The sequence below is a fragment of the Sinohyriopsis cumingii genome, chromosome 6 (genome assembly GCF_028554795.1).
Source record: "Sinohyriopsis cumingii isolate HCF-2022 chromosome 6, ASM2855479v2, whole genome shotgun sequence".
Classification (NCBI taxonomy): domain Eukaryota; kingdom Metazoa; phylum Mollusca; class Bivalvia; order Unionida; family Unionidae; genus Sinohyriopsis; species Sinohyriopsis cumingii.
Genome location: NC_142966.1, coordinates 133,130,383 through 133,142,687, shown reverse-complemented (window position 1 = coordinate 133,142,687; position 12,305 = coordinate 133,130,383). Strand labels below are relative to the sequence as shown.

At 37.8% G+C, this 12,305-nt stretch overlaps 1 protein-coding gene across 2 annotated transcripts in view; it reads right to left on the bottom strand.

The window, feature by feature from the left end:
• Positions 1-12,305, bottom strand: part of LOC149798017 (uncharacterized) — a 55,332-nt gene that overhangs the window by 16,353 nt on the left and 26,674 nt on the right. The window contains exon 2 of one of the 2 annotated variants that reach the window (XM_089963078.1): positions 2,477-2,590. In XM_089963078.1, the coding sequence (XP_089819204.1) occupies positions 2,477-2,523 (47 nt within the window). In that variant the 5' untranslated portion in view covers positions 2,524-2,590. Of the gene's footprint in view, positions 1-2,470; positions 2,592-12,305 lie in introns of those variants that run through there. The other variant, XM_089963079.1, reaches the window with a different exon arrangement.

Genomic DNA, 12,305 nt, shown 5'->3' with positions numbered 1-12,305 from the left:
CAAACAACCTCTTTAATGTTTGTATCACTTTCATTAAATACAAGAATCCCTTGAAGGGACTGATGCTCTAATGGGCAAAAAGAAGTTCCAGGAATTCAATATAAGACTATTTCTTCCTTTTATCTATCGAATATTGATACCATCTCTGATATCCATTTGTGATAGCAGTATTTTCAAATTAGCTGCTCTTGTACATACAGTGGATGCCAGATTGGCACAAGATTCATTTAGGACAAAGCTGACATCATTAAAAGTCTTTCGGGGAAAACCCGATGTCAGAATGAGCATCCATTTAAGTGGGATAAGTAACAACAAAATTTTCACTACATAAGTCATCGCAGTAATGCTACATTTATGACTGACAGCAGTTTCATTTGGGACCAAATAGGTATCCTAAGAAGTCCACTCATGAAAGTCAGTTGCTAATATAGCCATCCATTTGGGAGTAACATTAAAACAAAATACAAGATAACGACAATGGTGGCCAAATGAAGGGCTAGTCGTTTTCATTTAGGACTAAGTAGACACCATAAGAACTTTTAATAAGTCAATCTGATTAAAAGCGGATCTCCAATGTCCTACTTACATCTCCACTGGATAATTCAAAGGTGACCAGAACATGACCCCTAAGTGGTCGCTGCCAGATCTTCATGTAGGAGAGTGTAGATCTGATTTTAATCAGATTGCTGATGAATACCCCCTATGAAAATGATTTTCCCTTTAAGATGAGTAGTTTAAACACGATTGTGACAATGACGACCTAGTGGGTGTCAGATCAACACCATTTTAATATCAGATCAATAAAACACGATAAGCCTTTTAGAGAAACCCGAATCATGAGAAGACCATTCATTCAGGAGACACATTGCAAATCTTAAGAAGTCTTTCACTGAAAACTCCATGTTGATGTGATCATCCGTTCAGGAAAAGTAGCGATAACAACATGTAGCGACCATATTGGATTTGCAAGCAGCACCAATTGCATTTAGGGCCAACTAAACTATGAAGTGAATGCTTATGTATTTTCATGGCTAGCCTAGAAGAAGCGTAGGAGCTGTAGCGATAACAAACTTCTACTAATGGACGGACGGATGTCGGAAAACGGACGAATCCATAAACTTTTCTGGTCTATGAACAAAAGAGCTAAAATAAAAAGGCCGCTCAGTTGGGAATTCGGTAATGTTTCTAGTGTGTACAGTTTAGGAAACTACTTTCAGTATTCAAGTCATTAAAGAAAAGGTGTCAAGTTAAATTGTAGCTTAATGCATGCATGAATGAGTAATATCGAATTGAAAAAAACTTCAGGAAATAAAAATGAGATCGAGATCGAGATCTGCCTACTATTAATGTATATTTTGTTATGTATATTTGATTTAATTTATATTTGATTTTATTTAATTGTTTGTTTGTTAGTTTTAAATTTTTTAATTTTATTTTATTATTCCATTACATGCTATTGTAATGTAATTTTTGTTACTAGATTTGATATTGTCTAGAAATTCAGTTCAGTTTTTCGAAAACCAAATATTAGAACTTTGTATCTAAAGCTGACCTAGTTCGTGACCTTAATTCATGATTTAAAATAAACAACTTTTTTATCGTTCTTAGTGTGGGATTCATAGTGTGAAATTGAGGCCGTACTGGGAGTACGTGACATTAGACATGTAAATAGCTTCTGTGTTGTTCTAGAAACATGTAGTAATTATTTCGAAATTCTGGTTTAACCGGAACGTTGACCCTTATTAGGGCGTCTATTTTGCGCAGTAGCCAGATTTAATAGTCATGTTTTGAGAAATAATTTCAGTTGGGTTTTAAACACTCAGACGTCAGAGAGTTTCTTTGTTGTGACCAGTTTGAGTTTAATTTTTAATTTTTTCTTCAAATAAATTTGATTCTAAGAGATTATTTTCCCCTGGAAATACTTGTGCTCATAATTAATTCTTGGACAAAGACAGTTATCGAAATTTACAGAATTCAAACAGTGGAATATTATTTTCTGTGGTTCAACAAAGAACTGTAGACATCAGTACTACACTGACAACAGCATGCGTCATCGCCTTCAATTTTGGATTTCGTCGGGACTCGGACTCAGATTCATTAGAATATTTTATTACTAGGACTTCTGTCTTTTAATTCTTGGATTATTCTTGGTTTATTTTTTGATTTGATTCTTAAAACCGTAATTCTTTTTCTCATTTTTACCTTGTTTTTCTACGGAAATAAATTATTTGTTAAGTTTTACAAAGCTTGTTGTCTTCACTTTTTTCTTTTTACTGTTTATGAGAGCTTAAACACGTAACAATTTTGATATCTATTTCTAAGCTAAAATCTTCCTTACAAGTCAAGCCCAAACCTGTTTTTGAAAGCAGAAATTTACTTAAAATTCAGAAACGCATATTAAATGAATTTAATCGTAAGATTTTGTCTAAATTCAAGTATAATTTTTCAACTACCTATATCCAAAACTTACTCTCACCTCTCATCCGGAGATCTGACTTTGTAAACAGGCCAGTATTCTGTCATCTAGCTGTTCTGGATGATCTTACTCGCCTTTTGTCCTTGAAACAGCATCAAATGTCCTCACCTTTATCTTAAACAGGAACAACGTTTTCAATATTAGTGAATTTATTCTTTTCTGACTGTAAGAGATGTATACACCTTATTAAACGCTAAAGTATAAAGGACATGTTTTCATACAACCACTATGGCCTGTATTCACGTGTGGATTTTCTCCCGCATTATATTTTGATAAATAAAGACAGTAATGAAAGATTAGCTCTAGAAATGCACCTATTTAAAGACTGTACAGACCTTACCGTGAGGTCACTTGCTGAACCAGGCAGACTTCCTCTTTAATGAAAAAGCCAATTCTACCAGACCTAAGTTGACGTACTTAGATCCAGTTGTTAAAATCGTAGTCAGGTATACAATTAAAGAGCAGATCCAATCTATGGAGCTGCAAATGAAAATTAACTTCCAGCCGTAACGTTTCGTATTTTTGAATACAGACAATATAGTACAGTCACAATGCAAGCCTAGCATTACGTCTCGAATTTCTAAGAGATGTCATCCCAGCTGCTACCCCCACCCCCATCCCGCAAAGAAATCGCTATGAAATAAATGTGGATATTTCTGAATATTCTATGACGTGAAAAATCTGTATACACGAGACCACTCCGGTGGCCTAGTGGTTAGAGCGTCCGTCTTGGATGCGGGAGGTCGTGGGTCCGAACACTGTCTGAGTCATACCAAAGACTTATAAAAAATGGTACTAACCACTTCCTCGCTAGGCGCTCGGCATTAAGAGGTTAGTGTTAGGACTGGTCGGCCTGGTGTCAGAATAATGTGACTGGGTAGGACATCATGCTGCATGTCTGCAGCATGATGCTCCAGTGCTAGGCATCACTATAAACTGCCACACTGTACACATCGTAAAGATATGAATCGAATTTTGGTAAAGCTACGTTATAAATCCAAATTACACAATCACGAAAACATCCATACTGACCATAAAAATAGTATATATAAAAGTGGCGGGGAAAAAGTATGCAACAGATAGAAAACAAAAATAATGCCCCCCAAAAAACACAAGCAGGATCAAACAACATATCTGCATATATATATATATATATATATATATATATATATATATATATATATATATATATATATATATATATATATATATATATATTCCCTAAAATTACTTTAAAAAAAAATCAAACATACATTTAATTGCTTACGACAGCTTGGTAAAGACCGCTGTCAATTACCATAAATGGTCCACTTCAGAGAAAGGAATGTATTAATTTTGGAAGGTATTTCGGTCATTTGGACGTAAATGAAGTCTATATGAGAACTCACACACGACTGTCTAAAGTGACAAACGCTCACAACAGTGCAATGCTAAATTATTAATTTATTTCTGTTTTGGTACATCACGTGAGCCTTTTGCTTATAGCAGTTTCAGGTGGTAAGTGTCCAGAACAGACAGGTTCAGAATTCAAATGTTACATGTGTAACTTTGGTACACATAGTCACGTCTTGTACTTCATCGTGCATACTTATGAATCCACGCAATGTCAATCAAGGGTGCATGCAGAGAATTCAAAAAGGCCACTTTTAGCGTGATTTTAGTATGATTACTGTCATATGTAATTGTTTTAATCGTGATGCATTACGAATGTTGATTGGCCTGAACGTCCTACTACCGTGTAACGACTTTAAAACAAATATGCCTTAAAACGTTTCAGTAAACTAATTTTTTCATTTGCACCATACTTCATTTGCAATTAACGTGTGTATCATTGGTCACGGTGATTGATTTTCAAATCTGATGAACAAATCCGTCAAAGTGATTGGTATTTGAGAAATCGCTCGGAAATTTCGGTTAGGTTTTTGAAATACCGATCGATGTTATACGAGTTAACCTCTAACAGAAGGCGCTTTAAAGATAATGTTCTAGTACCGCGGCAGCTGAGGAATACAGTGTCTTTCGGTAGTAGGATATCAAAGTAGAAAAAAACCACCCACCCCCAAAAAACCGCGGATGAATTATGCAAGGGCGACACATTAAAATAAAATGTACAAAATTCGTATATTTAATTAAAGTCTTGGTATGCCCAATTTGTAATATATGCATTAAATAGGCCTACTTATGAGTTATACTTTCTCATATTATGTCATGGAATATTTGACGCAATCCAAACCTTTGAAAACTTAAATGTATCGATAACATCTTTGATGAATTTGAAAGAATGACGGTGTTCATTAACTTACCTTTACATTGCTGATCCATATTGTTGTTGTGGGGTTTAACGCCATTTTTCAGCACACGATAGGCTATACATGGCGGCCAGTATTAATGGTGGAGGAAGAACCCGGAAAACCCCGGAAAGAACCACCGACCCACGAGAAGCTACTGGCAAGCTTTCTCACATGCCCACATTGGCTGAATCTTAGACTCGAACCGCCGCAGACAGAGGTGAGATGGCAGTGATCCGTAACGAAGAGCGCTTTAGACCACTCGGCCACTCGGGGCCCCTTGATCCATATTGAAAGGAAACTTTGATAGCATACTCTTAATATATAAAGCGGATTACTGTCAAAATTATATGCATGCATTTTCTATCAGAATATGCTGCATATTCTATTCTCGTTTCGTCATCAAAATATTCTTTGCATGTAACACAAACAATTTTGAGTTATTCTCGATTTTCCATGATTTCAAATACAGACCAAAATAAACATGCAACATTGTTTGTTTGCTTCTGTTTCAACAGGAATATGCGTGTGTCTCTCAGGCAGTGGCGTGCGGGGGGGGGGGGGTATCAGTACGCTCTGGGTGACAGCCAGAAAGGGGGGGGGGGTGACATCGGGAGAGTTGAAATACCAGTACAAGTTTTCAAACTAAATGAAATATTCGCCAAAGTAAGAAAAAAAAAAATAAATAAAAAAAATAACCCTCATTTGTGTGAGTACCAAAGGAAGGATCTGCCCCGGGTGGCACATACTTTCGGTACGCCCTGCTCTCAAGGAAACACGCGGCATTGTATGATGAAACAAGTCGGACTGGGCCCCATAATATCGCCTTGTAATAGTTCAAAACCGACCAGTGACACATATCAAAGAATGTCAGAACGTAAGAAGGAAACGCACGAAGCTGCACTTTCTTCACTGAACTTATCCACCGCTGTTACTGAGCAAGACCATGATAAAAATTTGTGAAGCAGATGATTCTAAAGTTATGTGCCATTTGAACATTCTGGTAGGCTTGATGTAGGAGGCTATGTTCAAAATCAAAGCACTGAAAATCATCCAAAACTAAACGTACTTGTTGTGAGTGAACTAAATAGACTGACATTAGAAAATCTCGAGCACATACGTCAGAAAATACAAACTGAGTTTTCCGAGGATTCATTTAGAAGTAATGATGAAAAAGTTAAATATTAAATCATTCCTTACTCTGAGACAATGTATCACTTATCAGAAGAATGCATGAATGACTCACAAAGGTGTACTCTTTCCAAGAACCTAAGACATGCTGATTCACGTACTGCAGCATCAGAAAATAAAATGTTTTGTTTTGAACACATTTAGATTGTTTCTGATCTAATGCTTTTTCATATAGCTGGCTAGCACAGCAGTCAATAGGAGAGAGAAAGAGAGAGAGGTGTTGTACGCAAATAAACAACAAAGATTTACTTTTATGGTTTTACACAGTTTATTCAACCTAAAAAATAATAATTTTAACACCAGGGATATGGTGTTCCCCCCCCCCCCACAAAAAAAGATATTTAAAGAGCTGAATACTCAAAAGTTAACACTTGCTTAGTTTTATGACTTTTCAATATACATGAAAATGAAAGGATATACAAGACATGTCATATGATAAAAGATCAATGTACATTAAAATGAAATAAGACATTGTCATAAATTAGGTAAACCAAACACATGCATGTAGTACTGGTTAGAAAGTAAGTCTTCTTAGAAACAACTGTTTTCAACTTTTTGACTTGATTCCCCTTTTGTCACATTTTGACAAAGAGAGACATGTAGGACAATATCATTTTCTTTGGAACTCGCTTGAGGTTGACACATCTGAATTGTAGTCACTTGTGAAGGTATTTCGTTGTCACAGCCTATGACAAAATCACCATCAGGGTCACAGTGCTTAAACAAATTACAGGTTTAGAAGCAGTGGCGTCGCTAGGGGGGTGCGGACCGCACCGGGTGACACCATCTCAGAGGAGTGACACCAAAATGAAAAACTGCAAATTTTACAGAGCACACACTGCTCGGTTTAGTCGGATTTCATAAGCGGATAACCGATCATAGTTAAATACATGACTAGCAGGCACAGGGTGCCACCATGCAGTCTGCAGAGCGTCTGGTGCTTATTTGAATGAGATTCAGAGATGGTCGGAGCAATTTGGAGTTATTTTAAGAAGAAGAAATCCATGGTGGAAGTCTGGAGGGTGACACCATGAGTTTACCGCACTGGGTGGCACCAACCCTAGCGACGCCGCTGGTTAGAAGTGAAACTGAATATTAAAATTTATGGGTTTTAAAGTTTGGTTCAAGGTTTTAATTTTATTTTTGGTTTGAGACACAAGGCAGTTTCAAATTTCATGGTGCACTAAACATATAAAAATTTGATAAAATTTGCTTTGAGTTTGTTTCTAAATAATATTGAGATGAAGATAAAGTGAAATTTAATAAATAATTAAAATGGTCGGATTTATTTAATTTGCATAACTTACATGCATTCTCGATCGTTAGGCTAGCCTAACAAAAATGGTGTGCAAAAAGGCATTTTCTATAGGGTCGAGACAGAGCCGTTCAATATTTTGTTTTCAAAGCTTTGAATTTTCTTTTTCATTTAGGTTTCATTCAGTTTTTTAGGTTTCTAATGTCAAAATCAATTCATAGGTTATTCAAGGTTTTTGAGGTTCATCTCAAATCCTGAAATGACTTCCCAGCATTCCTGTTATTTACATTTATCAGCAGCTGACTTTGTTGGTTTTTCAGATAAAATATCACAGGTGTCCATTCTTGCTGGTTTTGAGAAGAACTTCTCATAAAGTTCAAGAATGATCACTTTTTCAAAAAACTGATTAGCCTTTTCTGAAACAACACCCCGAAACTCCTCGTCAGGTTGAATCCTTTCATAATGAAAGTCATTTTTCTTCCAAACTATGAAATCACAGTAGTCTTTCTTGCAAATAAATATCTGGTATTGAACCTGCTAGTAATATGCATGCGTTTTGTTTTCAGTTGTAGCTTTCCCTCTACTTTCTCTAGACATGACTGACTGTTCAAACAGTCTTTTAATTTCTTGTCTCTAATGCAGTACGGGCATTTGGCTTCTATGCAACTATCACAACAGCCACATTTAACAAAATAATCCGGATAGGCACTTATGTCTGTGATTAATCACAAGTCCGCTTTTTGCAACTTTAAAATGGTCATGCAAGCCTCACGTTTCATTCACATGGCATGGAACGGATGATTTATAGTACATATGGGTACATGAAGTTAAATGGCTGATTTGCAGGTTTGCACAAGCATTTGGAAACAAAATCGTAAGTTTCTGAAGAAACAATGCGTCGAATGTCTTTGATAGAACTATGGTCATGATGACTATTATTTCAGCAAAGTCAGATCTTGCTAATATCCCTGATTTCATATACATGTATATCGTAAGGTCACAGAGAGAGAGAGAGAGAGAGAGAGATCTATCACTTGGAGGATTGGGAAGAGTGTTGAACTTTAAAAAAAGTCATCTCTATTTTCTATTCTCCTGATAACCAATTAGCCATGTGACCCTAAAGTTAAAACAATGACGTTACAACAGATACAAATTGAATAAGAAAATCAATATGCATGCTGCAACAGTGAATGCGAAGAGTGGTTTCCTCATAATTTTTCACCTGTATCAGAAGCATTTATTTGATTCTCCCCAACCAAACAAAAACCCCAACAAAAAAATCTAATAAAGAAATAAACAATAAACTGGAAGAAGAAATGTATTTCGCCTTATTGTTCATCAGTTACAAAGCTGCTATCGAGACTTGGGTTAGTCGGATCCGTAGTTCAGTCCTGCATGACAAAAATGTGCAAATATACCTGAATCGTATATCTATTTTCATTCAGATATCACGGTGCCTTTTGTTGTCTTAACAGGATATTGATAAACTGCATCTTACGTCATGCTAATGACCAACTTTCATTGTACTATATTGTAAATTTCAGTGTGTGAGGGTGTTATCAGTGTGATAGTTGTTGTTGTTGGGTTTAACGCCTTTTTTTCAGCACAAAATTGGATATACATGGCGGCCAGCATAAATGGCGGAAGAAGAACCCGGGAAAACCCCGGAAAGAACCACCGGCCCACGAGAAGCTACTGGCAAGCTTTCTCACATATTCACATTGGCCAAACCCGAGACTCGAACCCACGCAGACAGAGGTGAGATGGTAGTGATCCGTAATGGTGAGCGCCTTAGACCACTCGGCTGCTCAGTGTGATATTGAACAGTGTGTTATAAGATGAAATCTGTCAATAGCAAAGAGGAAATTTAGAGTTAGAAAGACACAAATTACAAATTTTAATGTGTCCTAACGCATGCGCATAAAATCATTCACATGGAACCTGAAGATAAGAAATTGCATTATTGTAATAGCATGGTTTTTGGCAGATTGAAAAATGCAATCTAGAATGTGCATCTTAAACACACAGAAAATTCAAACTAGAATATACAACATATACTAATACAAAATTTATTAATATAATTATGACGGTAATCTGCTTCCATATTAATGCACACACAAGTTAGATAACGATTCTTCAAATCGACGAGATTAAGTTGTGTGACCAATTTTGTTTGCACTGTTGATATCTGTGAAGTAGACGATTTGTTGACACTGTGATAAGTACCATTTTATGAATGAAACGTATAAGAGATTATATCTGGTAGAGCTGGGTACCGGGGTATGCCTGAACGTACCAAGCAAATGTACCACGGTATACCGCAGTTGTATTAGGGACTAACATCTTAATGTTTAGAGGCAGCGGCTTGACACTATTGTATTTAATTTCTGTCTGTCAATATTTGTAAAACTAGTTTGCTCCGATTTATGCAATATAACACCATTTCATATCCATATTATTTTTTAAAAATACTAATTGTCTTGAAATAAAATAAAATAAAATAAAGTGTTTCAGCTAACAAAAAATTTACGACCTCACCACCAGCCAAAAATTAAATGGCCAGTACCTTATAGTTGATGAATTTGCTATTAGCATGTTGACTGTTGTACAAGTTGCAATTTTACAACTGTAGCTAAAGTGGGATGATTAAGCTTACACTATAGTTGATATTGTTAAAGACGGCGTGCTGATATTCGAGAGCCCACTGATAAAAATCGAAAGTGTTGATACTGAATCCAAGCATTTAGTAGCTACGCATTTGACATAATAGCGACAAAACAGTAAACATAAAACACAACAAACAAGAAAATATTTAGTGGACTTAAGAAAATTACGTGAAGTTCAGAAAGGAAACAAGTGTGCTCCTGAAAATCGTAGGATGATTGGCTGTCTTACAAACGAATATATATGCCCTCCAAAGCTGCCAAGCATGATCCAGTCCTTCCACGATAACATGAAAGGCACATTGCAGTACGATGGCTCAACGTCCGACCCCTTTGACATCCGCAGCGGAGTGAAACAGGGCTGCGTCCTTGCCCCCTCGCTCTTCGGCATCTTCTCCGCTGTCCTGCACAAGCACGCTTTTAGGACGTCCACATAAGGGATCTACCTGCACACGCAATCGGACGGCACGCTGTCCAACCTGGCACGACTGAAAGCAAAGAGCAAAGTGCGTGAAGCAACCATCAGGGACATGCTCTTCGCAGACGATGCTGTGCTAGCCACTCACACAGAAGGTGAGCTACAGCGCCTGATGGACCGCTTTGCTAAAGCATGCGATGAGTTTGGGCTGACCGTCAGCCTAAAGAAAACAAACGTGATGGCTCAGGACGTGGACCCCCCAAGCATAATCATCAACAACTACGAACTTGAGGTAGTCAGTCAGTTCACGTACCTCGGCTCTACCATCACCAACAACCTCTCGCTCGATGCTGAGCTCAACAAGTGGATTGGAAAGGCATCAACAACTCTTTCCAGATTTTCGCAGAGAGTCTGGAACAACACCACGATGACCCTGAACACTAAGATCTCCGTGTACCGTGCCTGCGAGCTAAGCACTCTCCTGTATGCCAGTGAAACCGGGACTCTATACGCCTCACAAGAGAAACGACTGAACGCCTTTCACATGCGATGCCTGTAACGCATACTCGGGATCACCTGGAGCGATCGAGTAGCAAACAACGAGGTGCTTGAACGTGCCAAGATTCCCAGCATGGTCACACTCCTCCGCCAACATCGCATCAGATGGCTGAGCCATGTACGTCGGATGGATGACGGACGGATCCCCAAAGACATTCTTTATTCGAAACTTTCCTCTGGCAAAAGGTCGATCGGACGGTCACATCTCCGCTTTGTCCTAGTGATCTCTACTGGATTTCAAGAGTTGTCTCTTTCAGTATATAATGACATCTAAACAATAGCGTGTAAAAGCGGTGCATTGTACATCGGCAGTAGTGAAGTGGGACACCATAGCGACAAGGGGGACTTTAATGTTAAAAGGGGTATATCAACTCTGGCGACAATGGGAATTTAACATGGGGAAATTTAACATGGAGTGAATGGGGAATGGAAAATAGCGACAAGGGATTGGGCCACTCTAGGGACAAGGGGACTTACCATTACAAACGGGGTATATCCACTATAGGGACAATGGGAATTGAACATGGGGAATTTGAACAGGGATGGGTTTGTATAGGGACAAGGGGTCTTACCATTACAAATAGGGTATATCCACTCTGGAGACAATGGGAAATTAACATAGTAATATATTTTGGGCTTGTCTAGGGACAAGGGAAACTGAACATGGGAATATATTTTGGGACTGTATAGCGTGAAGGAAAATTTAACATGGGAGATGGAGATAACACAGACAATAGACAAACACTGATACAACACATTAAAAAATGGGGAAGCAAGAAAAGTCAATTATTCTCGAGGCCTATGAATAACCCTTACATTCACTTCACCTATGATCTAATATCCACACACGCGAAAGAGCCAAAACTAAACACTCATCTACTATCCACACACGCGGAAAAGCCAAATTAAACCCAAACTATACTATCCAAACATGCCAAAAAAAGCCAAATCAAACCCCAAACTCTACTATCCACACACGGGAGAAGCTAAAAACATAACCACAATCTACTATCCACACACGCGAAGGAGCAAACCAAGCTCTTACTTTGCTTTCCACAAACCCCAATTTATACTTGCCACACACGCGAAGGAACAAAATCAAGCCCACAATTTACTATCCATACACCCCAAGGTACAATAACTAACCACTACATATACTATCCATACGCGATGAAGCCAAATCAAACCTTAAACTCTACTATCCACACCCTGGATAAGCTAAAAACATAAACACACATCTACTATCCACACACGCGAAGAAGCATAATCAAACCCAAAATCTACCATCCACACACAAGGGAAGGTTTAAACAACCAGACACTCTACTATCTACACAAATGTACGTGAGCGGTTACAAACCCCCCAAAAATCTACTATCCACACAAACGGACGTAAGCGCTTACAAAACCCAATAATCTACTATCCAAACACGTGAAGAGCAAAATTATAACCATAA